The sequence below is a fragment of the Fusarium redolens genome, assembly GCF_020744475.1.
Source record: "Fusarium redolens strain MPI-CAGE-AT-0023 chromosome Unknown BKA55scaffold_3, whole genome shotgun sequence".
NCBI lineage: Eukaryota > Fungi > Ascomycota > Sordariomycetes > Hypocreales > Nectriaceae > Fusarium > Fusarium redolens.
In genome coordinates this window covers 711,165-729,100 of record NW_025763666.1, presented here as the reverse complement: position 1 = coordinate 729,100, position 17,936 = coordinate 711,165, and the positions used below count along the sequence as shown (strand labels likewise).

The 17,936-nt window shown below is 47.5% G+C and overlaps 7 protein-coding genes across 7 annotated transcripts; 3 read left to right on the top strand and 4 right to left on the bottom strand.

Moving 5' to 3' along the window:
- Nucleotides 1–2,676: 2,676 nt before the first annotated feature.
- Nucleotides 2,677–3,285, bottom strand: BKA55DRAFT_685409 (uncharacterized protein; the record flags this gene model as incomplete). Its single annotated transcript, XM_046198789.1, has 1 exon — nucleotides 2,677–3,285. One exon carries the CDS (start codon nucleotides 3,283–3,285, stop codon nucleotides 2,677–2,679), a length of 609 nt encoding a protein of 202 aa, XP_046053660.1.
- A 1,106-nt stretch (nucleotides 3,286–4,391) lies between these two features.
- On the top strand, nucleotides 4,392–8,150 carry BKA55DRAFT_557349 (glycine cleavage system P-protein-domain-containing protein). Its single transcript, XM_046191791.1, has one exon. The coding sequence runs from the start codon at nucleotides 4,742–4,744 to the stop codon at nucleotides 7,901–7,903; it is 3,162 nt and encodes a 1,053-aa protein (XP_046053659.1). The 5' UTR covers nucleotides 4,392–4,741; the 3' UTR covers nucleotides 7,904–8,150.
- Nucleotides 8,151–8,351: 201 nt separating this feature from the next.
- On the bottom strand, nucleotides 8,352–8,965 carry BKA55DRAFT_685407 (glycine cleavage H-protein-domain-containing protein; the record flags this gene model as incomplete). Its single annotated transcript, XM_046198788.1, has 3 exons — nucleotides 8,352–8,668; nucleotides 8,715–8,777; nucleotides 8,827–8,965. The coding sequence occupies 3 exons, from the start codon at nucleotides 8,963–8,965 to the stop codon at nucleotides 8,352–8,354; spliced, it is 519 nt and encodes a 172-aa protein (XP_046053658.1).
- A 756-nt stretch (nucleotides 8,966–9,721) lies between these two features.
- BKA55DRAFT_534883 (serine hydroxymethyltransferase-domain-containing protein) lies at nucleotides 9,722–11,378 on the bottom strand (the record flags this gene model as incomplete). Its single annotated transcript, XM_046189643.1, has 4 exons — nucleotides 9,722–10,848; nucleotides 10,899–11,130; nucleotides 11,179–11,235; nucleotides 11,283–11,378. The coding sequence occupies 4 exons, from the start codon at nucleotides 11,376–11,378 to the stop codon at nucleotides 9,722–9,724; spliced, it is 1,512 nt and encodes a 503-aa protein (XP_046053657.1).
- Nucleotides 11,379–12,117: 739 nt separating this feature from the next.
- On the top strand, nucleotides 12,118–13,949 carry BKA55DRAFT_685405 (fungal-specific transcription factor domain-containing protein; the record flags this gene model as incomplete). Its single annotated transcript, XM_046198787.1, has 3 exons — nucleotides 12,118–12,194; nucleotides 12,251–13,067; nucleotides 13,116–13,949. 3 exons carry the CDS (start codon nucleotides 12,118–12,120, stop codon nucleotides 13,947–13,949), a joined length of 1,728 nt encoding a protein of 575 aa, XP_046053656.1.
- Nucleotides 13,950–14,201: 252 nt separating this feature from the next.
- Nucleotides 14,202–15,045, bottom strand: BKA55DRAFT_534881 (class I glutamine amidotransferase-like protein; the record flags this gene model as incomplete). The annotated part of the gene is made up of 3 exons (XM_046189642.1): nucleotides 14,202–14,486; nucleotides 14,535–14,761; nucleotides 14,808–15,045. The coding sequence occupies 3 exons, from the start codon at nucleotides 15,043–15,045 to the stop codon at nucleotides 14,202–14,204; spliced, it is 750 nt and encodes a 249-aa protein (XP_046053655.1).
- Nucleotides 15,046–16,913: 1,868 nt separating this feature from the next.
- Nucleotides 16,914–17,930, top strand: BKA55DRAFT_557342 (uncharacterized protein). Its single transcript, XM_046191790.1, has one exon. It carries the CDS (start codon nucleotides 17,069–17,071, stop codon nucleotides 17,528–17,530), a length of 462 nt encoding a protein of 153 aa, XP_046053654.1. The 5' UTR covers nucleotides 16,914–17,068; the 3' UTR covers nucleotides 17,531–17,930.
- The last annotated feature ends 6 nt before the right edge of the window (nucleotides 17,931–17,936 follow it).

Here is a 17,936-nt window from a genome sequence, read left to right as displayed (position 1 = left end):
AGTGATTTTGGCGGTTCCTTGACTTGGCCCAGCTTTTTAGACTCCGCGTGATGATCCACGATGGTTCGAGGTTTGGGGACAGGGTATCGCGGTATCGGGAATCTCGAATGTTCTCTACATGTCTATTCTTGATAACATTTGAAGTCTATTAACGCATTTAAAGGCTAATACTGTTGATTTTATTGGTGAGAAAAGGCCACATAATCCAGCTTTTCTGTCATTGTCATTGTACAACATGCAATCTTAAGAAATCTCAAGGCCAAGCTTTAAGGCTCGTCGCCACTAACATCACCCATCCTGGCTACATCTTCTGATTGGGTCGCAATAATAACTCGTCCTTGCCACTAACACCACCAAACCCGGCAGTTCACTTAGGCTTCTACAGTATTCACGTGGCTCGATCATTCACATAGCCTTAGCTCGTTATCTTGGTGAGGTAATGTGACGGTCTTATGCTTGAGGTAAGGCAAACGGAGAACGGAGCATATTATTCCATTGCTGACTATACATCAGTCACAGATAAGTTGAACAAGCAGCACTATATGATATACTTATTACCTGTCCGGTATATAAAACCAAGGACACAAAAGACCACGCGTATGTGTTATCGATGTGTTTCGGCAGAGTCAGTCTGGGGTAAAACAAGAAAGCGTGTGCAGCTCACTTGGGAATACAAAGAGCTGGCGATGGCAGTTTCCTCCCTCTTCTCAGATATGTTTCACAGAAGCATGTTATTTCTAGGTCGTATACCCAGTCTGTATTGAAGAACTCAATTTACTAGAACTGGATCAACATCCCTCCAGCTGTCACTCTCAAGGCAGAGTTGCCACTATCCTCAGATAGCAAATCCATATGCTGACTGGGTTCACTCAATTCAGTAAGTTCAAGGCCATAGAGTCAACGCAGTAGTGGCTCCGAGTGAGAGTCTCTTCTCTCTTCGTCGGTAACTTCCCTCAATTTCGTAAATGTCTTTAATCATCATTCATAAAATTATGAGGAATCTACTGACCAAGCGGACTCTGAAAACGACAAAGTTCTGTCAGAAGCAAAGTCAGGGGTCCAGGAATATAACTTAAAGTATACTTCACCCGGCGAACGAAACTATCGCAACATCTAATTATTGACCGAACTCTTTTATTCTGCAAAGGCTATGGTCTTGACAAGGGAAGCGACCACGAGCCTCAGAGTAATGTATACCGATGAACTCAACAAGGAGACATTTGACTAGTAATAGAACGCTCCTAGCAGTAAATGTGCTTTGCACAGAGGTGACTATTTCGAAGAATGGTACGGCGGGCCAGTTGACTTACGGACAGCAGCATCGAGTGGCAAAGCCTGTCAGGGTTGTTACCCAAACTTCGCTCCAAGTTCAACGAGAAGTATGGGTGACTTCATAACCTTTCCATATGGATAAGCATGAGTTAAGTTACAGATGATGACATAAACAGTCCTCCCTATTACCTGTTGTCACCAACTTTCATTGTTTCGAGGTATATGTAAGTTTTCTCAGACGAATCACGTCAGAGTACTTTTGTTGCTCATTGGGTGCTTCAATAGCTTTAGCTCGATATCGGTCCATTGATCAGTTAAGAACTGCCTGGAAACCGTCCCGTTTTGAAGCATGTTCAATCCCGTCGACAGATTGGCATCTACGTGGCCTTTGTTGAGTTTTCTGGCATCAGTTGAAGTCAATTGTCATACTATGTAGAATTTGGCATTATTGATGTCTTGTCGGTAGCGAATTACATATCATTCTATTTATACAGCGTTCCGCACAACCCGCTCTTATGTGTAAGGCAGTGGAGGTTGGTGACAGCTTCATAAAACATGCAAGGGTTTTCTCGCACAAGTTCCATGTCAATCATGACGCTTCTCAAGAGAGCGATAGAAAACTCTATATAATATATTGAATCATAAATATACAGTTTTTCCTCCCTCCTCCCAAGACATTCTTTCCTTTATCATTACCCAAGTGCAGTCACCACCCATATATCCAATACAACAACCACAACCACAACCATAATCATGGCCGACGACGAGATTCAACCTGTGGATAATAAAAAGGGCAAGGCTCTGGCGGCTATCGGTTTCACTTTTGCTTCTCTTGGCTTGGCTGGGTTCCTTCTTTGGTATTTTGTCTTGCGACCGTACGTAGGCACCTCAGACCTGCACCTCACGCAGCCAATCTTAATTCTTTCAAACAGAGCTGACCTAATAAATATAGAAGTGGCGATAGTGACGATTCCCGCCGCTCTCACCATTATATTCGCTCTCACCTTCGTCATTTTGGTCCAGGTCTTCTTGGTCCTGAATAGGCCGCCTCTTTCACCCTCATGTTCGTCATCGGACAGGTCAACTGCCAATTAATGGCCTCCATGTCACGAGCACGTACTCAACCACAACGAATATAAGCGACATATCACAATATGGAGAGAAAGTTTCGGGCTTATGACAATTCACGGGTTGTATCTAGGAGGAACCAGGCACAATCTCCTATGGCAATTGTATCCCAAGCTGGTTATAGGGCTAGATTAGGCAATAACATGGCTACCTTCAATTGATCACCACTTATACCTCTTGCATACTTGTGTCTCACTCATACCGTGGTTATTAGTATCTCATAAAGTTTGTGGTCCTTTGAATGTTCCCTGATACTGTTCTATAGTGGCCAAAAGCTCACAGGAACATGAACATTGGTTGTCTGCATGCATCGATAACATATGACAAACCTTCTCCCTGAGACATCTCAAATTCTGCTGTCCCAAAGTCCTTCCATATGTTAAGCTTTGGAGGACGGCCAACAGGTGCCATATTAGCCTGAGGTGCCGTGGGCTCCCCCATGAATAGCAGATTTTCTTCAGTTGAATCGGCTGTCTCGGATATGCATTCTTTGCATGCCCAAGGAGTAGGTCCAAAGGGGCAGCTGAATTCTTTATCTTCTGTAGCATCTTTCTTCTCCTTCACCTGCTGCTTTTCTAATGTGATGAATGAACTCCATGCCTTCGAGTTGTGTACCGGATAGTTGGTTTTCCGTTTCTTCGTTGTGGACTTTGACAAATCTTCATCTGCTCCACGTTTCTTTGTAATCTTTCCAAGTGGATGCTTGTCTTTTGCAACTCGTCGTGGTTGAACTCGAGTTGGTCCCGACTGTGTCTTGCTTGTTGTTGTTGACTGCTGTTTGACTTCGATCTGCTTTGTGATGTAGTTGAGCATATAAGATTGAAAGTGCGTTTCGCAAAGCGGTGCACCAGTAGGTAGCCTTATCTGAATTGATCTAGTTAACATGGTTAAAAGTGTTGATCTGTAAATTTTGATCTTTAATTGTTGAATAACTTGAGCCTTTCAGCCCAGAGTGCTCCTGTATCTTGGGTCTTAAACGTTGATGTTATGGCTGTCATCGGGCAACAGTTGCTCACAATCTATACCTGAACTGATGAACATGATGTATTCTTTATCAGGCACGGCCTTTGTCTTTCCGTTTCGTCATAATCAAATGTAAGAAGGCTTGATGGGATTTTCATGTCTTGTTCTACCTGTCTTTGTTTTACTTACACGGACTTCCCTTGATTATAATAGCGCTTTGATTTCTATGGAGCACTAATACGTCAGGGAGAAAGGATGGTTGCTTACTCCAGCTGTTAGCGACTGTGAAACCTGTTTCGACCTAATCATCTATTTCTAGACGTTACTCATCATGTTTTCGACATTCAGGAGAAGTAACTCTAAAACAATGCGTGATTCTCTTGCGAAAGCATTGGTTTGAATGACTGGTTTGTATCACAACACGACGTGAAATCATAAGAAACATAAATGAAAAGATTTACAGGAGATCCAGCAACTATTTTCTCATCACACTTCATTTGTATTACCGAAAGACCTCGAAGTAGAGGTTTTTCTGTCGTTGGTCCAAGTGCAGCTACCCTATGCCAAGACATCGGAGTTTGGAGACCCTGGCAGCCCTGGCCAGTGGGGGCTTGTACTTTATTCCGGTATTGCAACCCCGGCTTCTACACCGGAAATCCGTGCAAAGTCTATTTGATGTGGTCTAAGACTGTCACAAGGACAACCTGCATAGAGAATTTCTAGAAGGCGTACCAATAAATTCTTATCATGAACATCAAATCAACTGACGAACAAAAGAACCGGCCAGGCCACCCCGAGCTCGGGCCCAGGTTTCGGTCCAACGCCGAGGAAGTATTTTCAGGGCAGAACACAGTGGAACCAACCCCAGCTTGGCCTAAAAATCAAGCGATAAGACCCCCGCGGCTCATTTACCGACCACCTGATTTGTTATGGTGCATTTGACTCAGTGAAGAATTACCGTTGACTCGGTGAATTTGCGCGCGATAGGGTAAGGTAAGCGTGGTAAGTACTTATCTTTCACCGAGTCACTTAGTTTCACTGAGTCAAAGCCAACGAATCACAGCTTTTATCGCGCTTTAGTTGCCGCGCTGGCACTTTCACCGAGTCACATGAAATGTCTTCTGGAAAGGTTCAGATCCAGATGTACCCTCATGTACCTTTCCCGGCCGGTTTGGAGAAAGGAACCGGCGACATGATCGGACCATGACGGCCGACGCCACTCATGCTCATGTACCCTTAAAATCTTTGGATGCGGGCTGTGTTTTTGATAACACTTCATACTCATAATCAGTCTTTTTTCCCTCTTCCTTTCTTTCTTTTCTTCATAATTCAGAACTGAATTGTGTTGAAGAGGGGTCTAACAGGCAATCATCCCATCATGATGTCTGCCACTCGTATTGGACAACGGCTCTGCCGTCAGTCTCGTCGTTCTCCCATCACCCTTCAACCACGTCTCACACAATCCATTCGTCTCAATGGCGTATCCCGGGCATTCTCAGTTACAGCCCAAGTCAGCGCCCCTCGCTTCGTCGACTCCCAGAGCAGCACTAAGCTGCACGAGCATGAGCTCTTCTCAAGGAGACACATTGGCAGCGAGTCCAGCGAGCAGACAGAAATGCTCAAGGTGCTGGACCCTCCCGTGAGCTCCATGGAGGAGTTTCTCGAGCAGACTATTCCCCCGCAGGTTCGGAGGAAGCAAAAGGGTCTGAACCTCGTTGAACAGTGGTATGAGGGCGGCGAGGAAGCTGCTGTTCCCGCTAATGGTCGCACTGAGCACTACATCCAGCAGGAGATGCGAAAGCTTGCCAAGAACAACAAGGTCTACGAGTCTTTCATTGGTGCTGGTTACTATGGAACTCTTGTTCCTGCTGTTATTCAGCGCAACGTTCTCGAGAACCCTGCCTGGTATACCAGCTACACCCCCTACCAAGCTGAGATCAGCCAGGGCCGTCTTCAGTCTCTCCTCAACTTCCAGACTCTTATCACCGATTTGACTGGTCTCGACATCGCCAATGCCTCTGTTCTCGATGAGGCCACCGCCGCTGCTGAGGCTATGACCATGTCTATGGCCAACGCTCCCAAGGGCAAGGGCCAGAAGGTCTTTGTCGTCTCCAAGGACTGCCACCCCCAGACCATCGCCGTCCTCCAGTCCCGAGCTGAGGGATTCGGCATCAAGCTCGTCATTGGCGATGTCCTCGCCGACAACTCCAAGCTCGTTCGCGAAGTCGAAGGCGACCTCATTGGAACCCTGATTCAGTACCCCGATACCCACGGTGGTGTCCATGATTACCAAGCTCTTGCCGATATCGTCCACGAGAAGAAGGCTCTTCTCAGCGCCTCCACCGACCTTCTCGCTCTTACCATGCTTAAGCCCCCTGGAGAGTTTGGCGCCGACATCGCAATCGGTAACTCCCAGCGTTTCGGTGTTCCTCTTGGCTACGGTGGTCCCCACGCTGCTTTCTTCGCTACTTCTGAGAAGTACAAGCGCAAGATTCCCGGTCGTCTCGTCGGTGTTTCTAAGGATCGTCTCGGCAAGCCTGCTCTTCGTCTGGCTCTCCAGACTCGTGAGCAGCACATCCGTCGTGAGAAGGCCACCAGCAACATTTGCACTGCTCAGGCTCTTCTCGCCAACATGTCTGCTTTCTATGCTGTCTATCACGGTCCTAAGGGTCTTAAGACTATTGCTGAGGATATCTGGAGTAAGACCCGTCTTGCTCAGAGTTTGATCCTTGAGAAGGGCGAGTTTAAGCTTCACACTGAGGGTCTTCGCGAGGATGGCTCTGTTCTTTTCGACACTGTCACCCTCAAGGGATCCCCTGAGGCCATCGCCAAGGTTCACAAGAACGCCGAGTCTCAGAGTATTAACCTTCGCCGTGTTGCTGAGGACAAGGTTGGCTTCTCTCTTCACGAGGGCGTCACCCTCGAGAGCCTCGGTAACCTCGTCAAGGCCTTTGGCGTTTCTGAGGCCGAGTTCAAGTCTGCTCTCGAGTCTGACAAGGCTACCTTCCTCAACGACCAAATCCCTGCTTCTCTCCAGCGAAAGACCGGCTACCTCGAGCAGCCCGTCTTCAACCAATACCACACCGAGACCGAGCTCCTTCGATACATCTACCACCTCCAGTCCAAGGATGTCTCCCTCGTTCACTCCATGATTCCTCTTGGTTCCTGCACAATGAAGCTCAACGCCACAACCGAGATGCTTCCTGTTTCCGACCCCGGCATCAACAACATCCACCCCTTCGCCCCCGTCGAGCAAGCTTCCGGTTACCAAGCTCTCATCAGCTCTCTCGCCAAGAACTTGTCTGAGATCACTGGCATGGACGCTACCACTCTTCAGCCCAACTCTGGTGCTCAGGGTGAGTTTGCTGGTCTTCGCTGCATCAAGGCTTACCACGAGGCTCGTGATGGAGATAAGCGAAAGGTCTGCCTTATCCCTGTTTCTGCTCACGGTACCAACCCTGCTTCTGCTGCCATGGCTGGTATGAAGGTTGTTACTGTCAAATGTGACGGTAAGACTGGTAACCTGGATATTGAGGATCTTAAGGCCAAGTGTGTTAAGCATGCTGATGAGCTTGCTGCTATCATGGTTACATATCCCTCTACTTTCGGTGTCTTTGAGCCCGAGATCAAGCAAGTCTGTGATCTTGTCCACGAGCATGGCGGTCTCGTCTACATGGACGGTGCCAACATGAACGCCCAGATCGGTCTCTGCAGCCCCGGTGACATCGGTGCTGATGTCTGCCATCTCAACCTCCACAAGACCTTCTGTATTCCCCACGGTGGTGGTGGTCCCGGTGTTGGCCCCATTGCTGTCAAGAAGCATCTTGCTCCTTATCTCCCCGGTCACCCCGAGATTGATCCTCAGCGCATCGGTGCCGAGCGTGACAGCACTGCCGTTGCTCCCATCAGTGCCGCTCCTTGGGGTAGCGCCTCCATTCTCCCCATCAGCCACACCTACATCCTCATGATGGGTGGAGATGGTCTTACCAAGCAAACTGGTACCGCCCTCCTCAACGCCAACTACATCATGTCCCGTCTCCTCCCCCACTACAAGGTTGTCTACACCAATGCCAACGGCCGCTGCGCCCACGAGTTTATCCTCGACGTTCGTCCCTTCAAGGAGACCGCTGGAGTTGAAGTTGCCGACATCGCCAAGCGTCTTGCAGACTATGGCTTCCACTCTCCCACCATGAGTTTCCCTGTCTCAGGAACACTTATGATCGAGCCCACAGAATCTGAGTCCCGCGCTGAGCTTGACCGTTTCTGCGATGCCCTCATCCAGATCCGACAGGAGATTGCCGACGTCGAATCTGGCAAGGTTCCCCGCAAGAACAACCTCCTCACAAACGCCCCCCACCCTCAAGAAGACCTTCTCTCTTCCGAGTGGGACCGCCCTTACACGCGTGAGGAGGCTGCTTATCCCCTGCCTTGGCTCCGGGAGAAGAAGATGTGGCCCTCTGTGGGTCGCGTGGACGACGCTTATGGTGACACCAACCTGTTCTGCACATGTCCTCCCGTTGAGGGATCCGAGAACTTGTAGATAAAAAGGAAGAAGTAATGGTTTAACGATAGATGGTGGATGGATCATATTAAGCGATTGTTTTTATGTTTTAGCGGGAAAAGATATATCATATTCAACCATGATGGGTCCCTGACATGCATATGGAATGGTTTTTGGGAAGCTATTCAACCAAGGCGAACTGATCTCTGTATTGGCGGAGTTTTGCGAGATATGACGAGATTAGAATAAAAGTTCTAAAACTAGAAATTTACGAGTTCAAATATCCAAGTAGAATTTTGATCACAGGTGGAGTGAGCATGACTGGCATAAAAGACAACGTCTCTTGCTTTAAGACTTAGGCGCTCGTTATGATCAAACATGAACACAATCTGCAAACTGTGCCTTGAGACACCGAAAATTAATGCGAAAATTCTGATATCATTTGCTTTTAAATCACCAATTATTTAACATAGACAAAAACCATCGCTTAATGCTCCTCGAGGTGCTTAGCATAAGCAGCCTCGTCCATCAATGAATCAAGGGCAGAAACATCCTCGGCCTCAACCTTGATCAGCCAGCCCTCACCCTCAGGGTCCTTTCCAAGATCAGCGGGTGTGTCGACGATAGGATCGTTGACCGCCACGACAGATCCCGATACAGGAGAGTTGATGTCAGAGGCAGACTTGACGGACTCAACGCTGCCGAAGGACTCGCCCTCAGAAACATCCTCGCCCTGGGAGGGAAGTTCTACGTAGACAACGTCGCCGAGAGCTTCAGCGGCGTAGTTGGAGATGCCAATTGTGCCTGGGGATGTTAATTGATGAACTTTAAACCGGACGAATGAACTTACAGGTCTTGCCATCGGCTGCGACGTCAACCCATTCGTGACTCTCAGTGTATTTCCTCGCGAGGACTAAAGATCATTAGATTTGATTGAGCTTCAAAAAGGAGGCAGTACTTACGGTTCATGGAAACTGAGAAGCATCGTCGGGGAGCAACGCTGTTGACTTTGCAGGTAAAAGCAGTCTTGGGAGCTCGAAGAGCAGTAGATCGGAGCTTAGAGGCAGAAGCCCAAGCTTGACGAGCAAAGAGACCAGACATTGTGAGTGAGGAATGAACTGAGGTTGAATGAGTGAATGTGAATGTTTGAGATGATGATGATGATGATTTTAGGTGTCCTACTCCCCATTTACAATCCCTAGCACTTCTCATCCCCCGTCTTCGGCGGCGCTCCGGTCAAGTACCTCGGAGTCACTATCCGGCCCCAGTTCAAGCGGCGCTTCGTAGCGTCATAACAGTTGGAGAATCAGGTCATGAGCGGTACTTCTGTGTACCCACAACTGTTCGTAGCGGTACCTCTTATCTCGCCAAAAAGATGTCATGATAGGCGGTGTAGCCAGCTTTAGCCGCTCGTGAAAGGTATTCACTACTGACATCTTTCACTGAGTCAAGTACCGATAACCCCAGATCCAAGGGCCCTGAAATAATTTTTTTGGGTATGCGGGGAAGCTTTGGAATTCCGAGGAGTGAGATATTCGGAGTTTGGCTACGGGGAATGAAGTGCAAGGCAATTTTATCATGTAATTTTGGTCAATTGGGTCAATTGTTATTGGAGCAAGTCGGGCCCAAACTTGCATGACCATTGATGTGGTGGTTATTACACAGCCGTGGTGTTTATTGCAAACAGGTTAACTTCCAAAACTCTGGGCCATCATGATTACAACATGGACGATCAAGACAGCTACAACATAATAATATTGGTGAGAATCATGCAATAGACTCTTTAAACTCATGTAAATTTTGCTGTGATACTATTTTCCGAACGCCAAAAATGATCTTCACTCTTCATCAAAAACATCATGACTTGAGCCAAGGCTGAGGGAATCCTCCAACCCACTCAGCGACCTCATCTCGTAGCGCCTTAATCTCCTTAACATTAGATCCATCACCCAAGAACTCCAAAAAGTTCTTAACAGTACCAGGGTTCTTAGCACCCTTGGCCTCAGCAGCCGCGCGGGCATCCTTATCAACCGCTAGAGTGATCTTCACACCGCGGTCCACAATATCAGCCACGCGCTTGAAGTCCTCGCCGTTGAAGCCCCGCGTTGTCATGGCGGGTGTTCCGAGACGAAGACCACCGGGCTTGAGGGCGGAACGGTCACCGGGGACAGTGTTCTTGTTGCTGGCTACACCGACGAGTTCGAGAACACGTTCGACGCGTGCGCCGTCGACGCCCTTGGGCTTGAGGTCAACGAGGACGAGGTGGTTGTCGGTACCGCCTGAGACGAGACTGTAGCCCAGACCCTCGGAGAGTTGCTTGGCCAGGGCCTGGGAGTTCTCGAGGACCTTTTCTTGGTACTGCTTGAACTCGGGCGTCTGAGCCTGGCGAAGGGCAACAGCGAGGGCAGTGATGGTGTGATTGTGAGGACCACCCTGGTGACCAGGGAAAACTGAAGCGTTGATAGGGCCCTCAAGATCATACATTATCTGCTTGCCCTTCTTATCCGTGCTTCGAACGCCCTTGCGGTAGAAGATCATGGCACCACGAGGTCCGCGAAGGGACTTGTGAGTGGTGGTAGTAACGATATCAGAATCCTCAAAAGGTGTTCCAATAACGCCAGCAGCGACGAGACCAGAAACGTGAGCCATATCAGACAGAAGGTAGGCACCAGCCTCGTCGGCGATAGCACGCATGCGCTCGTAATCGATCAGGCGGGAGTAGGCAGATGTACCAGCAACGATAACCTTAGGACGGTACAGAAGAGCGTTCTCACGAAGCTTGTCGTAGTCGATCAGACCAGTCTCCTCGTTCAGTCGGTAGGGGAAGGTCTCGTAGTACTTGGACACCATAGAGATCTTCTTGTTGGGGATTTGGTAGCCGTGGGAGAGATGGCCTCCATGAGGGAGGTCAAGACCCATGATACGGTCGTGGGTGTTGAGGATAGCAGAGTAAGCGTAAAGGTTGGCGGGAGATCCAGACAGGGCTTGAAATTATTAGCATTGGCTGAGTATCAGAGGGTAAGATGAGACTTACGCTGAACATTGACACCCCATTTCTCAGGGTCAAGACGGAAGGTCTCGAGGGCACGTCTTTGGCATAGACGCTCAGCCTCATCGATGTGTTCGTTACCACCATAGTATCGTGCGCCGGGGTAGCCTTCAGAGTACTTGTTTTGCATAACACTGCCTAGGGCATCGAGAACGGATCGCGAGGTGAAGTTTTCGGAGGGGATGAGGTTGATGAAGTGGTTCTGGCGCTTCTCTTCCTACAATGGTGTGAGATTGGGCCAATTGGTATATGGGGAGTGACTTACACGCTTGAGAATGGCGTGGATCTCGGGGTCACCTTGCTCGAGGCTGGCACCGAGAAGCTATAGAGTGTCAGGTATTGTTGTATTTGGCTTCATTGAAGACTTACATCAGACTGAGAAGCAAATGTCCTGGTGGTAACGCGGCTGGCCAGAGATGGCTTTGTGCGAAGGTATTGCTGCCGAAGGAGCCTCAAATTCATCATGATGTGTATTATGAGGGGTATCTCTGCGTAAACTGAGGAGAAAGGAAAAGGAAGATGAAATTACGATACAGTCTCAAACAACAAGTCCAAGCCAGAGCAGCACAAGATCTAATAAGAATGTCCTTGTCCGCCGCCTTCGGCTCATGAGTTCCAGGACCGGAGCATGAGATCAAGATACCGGTACGTACCTAATGGTCCATGTCACCGAGTCAATCTTATCAAACGTCACTGAGTCGAGATCTAAAGCCGGGGGTGGAAGAGTCCCACATGATCCTCGGAGGTTTGGTCTTGGAGGGCCGGGTGTGAGTTACCTGATGGTACATGGCGCTATCTCTGAGCCTAGAACACTTTTAGAAGCTGACTCGGTGAACGGGGATGAAGTGGCTCGGTACAGGGTAACCAATTATTCCCGTTATGTAACTGAACTGAAGTGGCATTAGTCTAGAAGCATTCTCCGTGGCCTTGATTTGACTCCCCCACAACAAAAACAAACACGATCCACTCCCAAGGCCACGGACGTTGCTTTGCGGTTCGTCTCGCTTATTCCGGAGCCTCCATCCGATTTGCATTGCACCTGATTGATTGTGCCTGTGTTCACCTCTAACCGCGCTGTATTGTACTGCTTGTTTCCCACACAAAGCCAAGCAATCCACTTGCTTTGTCACCGAGTCTTTTCGGTGGCAAAAAAAGAGGGCTCAATATGTCACCGTCACCAACAAACCCAACCCCAAACCCCTCAATGCGTCCCGTGCCTATAATCCGCAGTAGGACGGGCTGTTTTACCTGTAGGAAGCGCAAAAAGAAGTGCGACGAGAGGTACTATAAACCACTCTCCAGACAGTGCTCTTGACCTGGCTTACGTGATAATGTAGTAAACCAATCTGCAGCGGTTGCAAACGCAATAAGCTCGACTGTATCTGGCCTGAACCACAGCCTGTCAAGGGACCATCACGGTCTTCATTTGGTGCTGCATCTACAAGCTCACAGCAGAGTGTTGCTTCGCTGAGACAGGGTCAGGATGCGGACTCGGTGAATGACCCGGTGATACCGGACCCGGTGCCGGAGGAGGACCGAGCTGCTGAGAATCCCGATGTACCCCAGAATGGCGACAGTTCTCCGGTGCATGGGCAAGGGGACACCCACATGGTCGATGCTGAAGCTGATGTGGATATCATTGAAGCTGTTGATGATGTTGATCAGTTATCTCCATCACAGTCATCTAACTCATCAGACTCACCGACTGTCATCACAACATGGGATGCAGATACCGCCAATGCTCTCACTCTCGCTCTGCCGCCCTCCCCAGACACAGGACTCTCATTCAATGGAGCTATTACGATGCCAATGTCGATGTTACCTGAGCAAGGACATCAGTCATATGAGCTCCTCAGTTACTACCTATCGCGGACGGCCAATAGCATGGGCAATGGGTCCACAGACGTCAACCCTTTCATCGCCAAGCTTATACCATTGGCCTTCTCAAAACCTCTTGTGCTACAACTCATCCTAGCTCAGAGTGCTGCCCATCGTCAAGCATCAGCAGAGAGACATCCAAGCGATGAGATCGCACAGAGATATTACACCGACTCGTTAAGGATGTTTAGGAACGTTGTCGATGAGTATGTATCTGGAAACGCCGAGAACACCCTCGTCTTGACCGTCGGTAGTCTCATTATGTGTTTAACTGAGGTCGGTACCGCTCACTTCATTACATGATCATTGACTAACATGTTACAGGTTGCCAAAGGAGACATTCACGGCACAATATTTGATCATTTAACAGCGTCCAAGTCATTAGTGAGCACATTACTCACAGGGACGCAGAATATGGTATATGACGACTTGCCAGACTTTCTAATCGAGTACTACATGCATATCGCAGCCACCAGCATGATCTCGATTGATCCTCAGTACAACTCGCAGTCATTACTCAGCCCTGACATTGAAGTCCGGGCCAGAAATTTAGTCGCGAGGAAGTATGTCGGCCAGTTATGTGGCTGCTGGCTCGAAATCCTCATTCTTATCTCCCAGATCTTTCACCTTGGGCAAGTAATGTCTTCGCCGACTGTCGATGGAGAGATTTCACCAAGCCCCGACAACATTGTCAACTTCGCTTTCCTTCAATCTCAAGTAATGGGCTTCTTTCCAGACCCTTCTGTCACGCCATATACACGTCTTGCTGGATTGGTCTGGAAACAAGCTGCCCTTTTATATCTCTGGACCGTCCTCGGCAAACCCCATCAGCAACCTGAAGGCAGCTTCCAACGAGCATTGGTAGAATCGGCCGTCGCTGAAGCAGTCACATTACTTGATCAATTCCCCGCCTCGGTCAGGATAAATACGAGTCTTTGCTGGCCACTCGCCGTTATCGGGTGTAGCACGTCAGATCCTACAGTCCAGCAAGTGTTGAGGACGCGATTGCAAACTATGTTAGACACAATTGGATTGGGAAATATGAGACAGACATTAGTATTGCTGGAGCATATTTGGGAGCAGCCCCCGGATCAAGTCAGTCCTTGGACGCTGTGTAGAGCGATGCGTGAGCGTCAGATCTGGATCTCTTTTGCATGAAAGGACACTATTAATCCCAGATACCCGCCTCGATATATAACAATAGAGTCCTTGAGGCACATGCAATACAGATGCCATATATATGACCGTCACCACCGATTCCTTTGTCCTCAATATGAGCACCTAGCTACGCCAGGTGGCTGTCGAGATTGAGCACATCAACGAGGCCACCGTCGAACTATTTTTTATCACTTATGTGGAGTAAATTACGTTGGATTTGGTCAAATAAAACGGTTTATATTGTCTAATTGTTTAAAGAAGGAACTCCCAAATCTTCGCAGCCACGAGAAGTCCATCATGATGCGCCCTCGCTCTTGTTATACCCTCCTCATACATCTCCTTTGAGAAGATCTGCTGGGCATATCTGGCCTCCATAATCTCCTGCATGATAAAATCGTCAAACTCAGGATGAGCCTGGAACGAAATTATACGCCCAGGCTTGTAGAGTCCTTGAACCTCACACCTTGAGCTGCTGCCGAGACTGACCAGACCTTCAGGAACTTCTAGGACTGCATCGCGGTGCATTTGATGAAGGCCCTGTTATTCTGTCAGTGACGTCTTATAGAAAGGCTTGGTGGTACTTACGAGAGACGAAACACCCAATAGCTTCTGGCCGGTCTCGTTGAGGTTGATTCTATCAACACAAACCTCCCATCCACCAGGGCTCACCGCAACTTTTGCACCAAGAGCCCTGCCAATGATTTGATGGCCAAAGCAGATTCCAACAATGGGTTTCTCAGTCGTCGTATAAACCTTCTTGACAAACTCAACAAGCTTCAAAATCCAAGGGTCATCAGCGAAAGATGTATGTTCTGTACCCTGTTAGCTTTGCAGATACGACTTGATAAAGAAACTTACTGCTTCCAGTCAACAAGAAACCATCAGCATCCTCGATATTCGGGTATTCTTGAGCTGTGACAACATCCCATTTGCTGAGGTCAAGGCTCACATCCTTGCCCTTATCACCAAGTGCTTCATTCTTCAAACCCTTGGTTAGAAGATCACGAAAGATGTCTCCATAAGAGCCGCGCTTTTCATTAACAGAAGGAAAAGGCGTATCGCACTCCAGAACAGCAATTCGATATGTTCGAGTCATAATGACGATATTGTGTGGTGATAGTGGTTTAGATCAATAAAGGTCAAGAGTGTTCGTTATCAAAAATTATAGATATCCAGCGCCCTTTAATCTACAAGAATCTCCCCACCAACATGGAACCTCATGACCATGTCGTTTACAAAGGACCCTCATTTTAGTAATGTTAGCCGGAATGGCGGAATGTGAGTCTATTGGTGCTTTATTCGGTCCGCGTTCATAGCCGCGCTTTACCGCGCTCCACATAGATTTGTACACGTTAGTATTGATCTTGAACATGGTTAAGGAAAGAGTGAAATAAGGCCTGAAAGCCTATCTACGGATCTTATCACTATGTCCTTCCGATAGTGTTTCTATAGAGACAGTGAGAGGCATAATACTGATTGAAGGTAATCTGTTTACCAGCGAAATACTGATTTCCGTTTTTCTCTCTCTCTTTTTCTTATGAGACAGATTTCAACAGGTCTAAACCTGGGTCTAGTCATATCAAAAGTCGTAGAAAGGATATATGTTATTTTATATTCACAGCTGTAATAACCTCCTGTAGCGATTTGCTTGGTCATGGTAGCACGTTCTGATACTGTGATCAGTCGGGAAATTCCCGACTGTCGGGAATCGTGACATTGTCTGATTCATACAAAGTATGATATGATAATATATGATTTGCTGAAAGGCTTTCAACTTTGTTAGACTGGTATATAAATCGCTTGAGCTATTTAGATAGTTTGAATGCTGCATGTATGTAACTATGATATAAGTTGTTGCTGTAGGAAGTTGCTTCAGGTTTCTTGCTTTAAATGATATTAGCTCGTCTCTCAGTGGATAAAAATAAGTCAAGGACAAGTCAACTTATCATTTCAACTCATATAGTAGCTTCTAATTCCAGTGGCATAATGGGAACAATCATGAGGAATGATATTCATCAGTGTAGCGATAATAGAGGCTAGATTAACGTCGATAACAGCTGAGAAACATCAAAATCAAGTCTCTCATAGCTATTATGTAGTTTATAATGAATTAGGTTCCAACTGACTGTCCTTGAGATGTAAGAGTTCTCATGTTCCGAATTTTGTACTCCAAGATATGTTTGATAGCCAGCTTACAAAATGATGATTTCAGAGGTGAAACTGGACATTGACTAAACACATCGAATGGCTCCACCGAATGAAGAGGTCTGTTAGAATAAAATTTCTATTATAAGACTGTTCTTGTGTTTGAGCGCTCTGACCATGTCGTTGAAAATTCATCGCCAATTCTTTCACGATATCGAACCAGCCACCTCATAGAGGCTCATATGATAAGATCGGATGTCTCGGATATAAAACGAGATAAATATTGCATGAACCTCGGTAGTTCGAATTAACAAGCATTCAGCAACACATGCAATTGCTCAGCTGAATCTCATCCATGAATGTGAATGTGGATAAGCCTTTGATTCCTTTGAATGTCAATCAGCCTCGGCCCAATTGGCAAGCATAAAAAAGAAAACACGAGCCAATGGGACGAAAGTTTCGTAACAAAAGCTCCTACGTTTGGATCAATTCCAGGCACTGCCGTTTTTTAGCGCATCAATTAACCAAGTTTCTTGAATTGGGTGGCCGAGCTAAGTCGAAACGAGCAAGGATATGGCTGAGAACAAAGAGCTGTAGACGTCATAAATATGGCAATCAATTACCACAATGAGACTGACACATTAACCGGAAGGGTTAAGTAGACACTACCAGCCAAGACCAGGTACTAGGATTAAGGTAGAGTTCTAAAAGGTCTCGTGTGAGAGGGGAGTTGCAGTGAGATCGGTGATGACAGACATTTTGTCCATGTTGATGATGTTATGACGTCCAAAACCTCTCATTTATAGTTCATCCATTATGTTATGTTATCCCAGCCTCCCATTGATGAGAATTGGGTTTGCTAAATCACTCATTAATTGACACTAGAGGCTGTACTTAAACCGAGCTGCATCCCACATCAAAATTGACCACCTTGCACTCGTCTCATCACTCTCTCATTGTCATCGTCGTGATCAATGGCTCCGCTCAGTTCCCCGCAAGATCTCGGCTTGGGTGCCATCCTCACCAGAGCCCTCTCTTCTCCAACATTGTCTCCTCCTCCAACTCTAGTGGCTCGGCAAAACACCGAGACTGTTACTGTTACTTCGTCCGGCGATAATGGCAACAGTGCCCAAACATTGAGCGGAGGCGCAATTGCCGGTATCGTCATTGGTTCGATTGCTGGCTTTCTTCTTCTTCTTTGGGTTATTCGGTCGTGTCTCAATTTGGGCGCACCACCTCAAGAACGGGAGAAGTGGTATCACTACAAGGAAGAGCCTCGACGACATCATCATCGCTCTCGAAGTAGACGATCGCATCGATCAAGCATCTCAGCACCCCCTCCAATTGTTGTTAGAGACTCGAGATCCCGCAGTCATCGCCGTGGACGATCGCCTGGATATTATGGAACTGATCGCGGCACACGTTATTACGTATAAGTGCTGCGCGACCGACACGACAATAAGCGTTTGCAACATAGCAACCTTCGCTTCAATACCTCATGATGCTTTTACAATGCATCAATTCAATTGACCAGAATAGGTCAGGTCCGATAAGGACAGGAGTTACGGCGTATGGATATGATTAGCACGTCATGCAAAATCACGACTTATGAGATGAAATCATAGATCACGTCACGACGGAGAGGGAATTGCACGTATACGAAGGCATTGGACTTATGTGAATATTTTGATACCATTTCTTGTTACGTACGATTACTATGAGAGCTCGAATTTCCCAATTATTGTTCAATTGCACATAAAGATGGCCCCAACCCATGTCCAAACCTTGCATACGCAACACAAGGCATTGTTTTTCGTATCATCTCGCACGTGCAACGATATA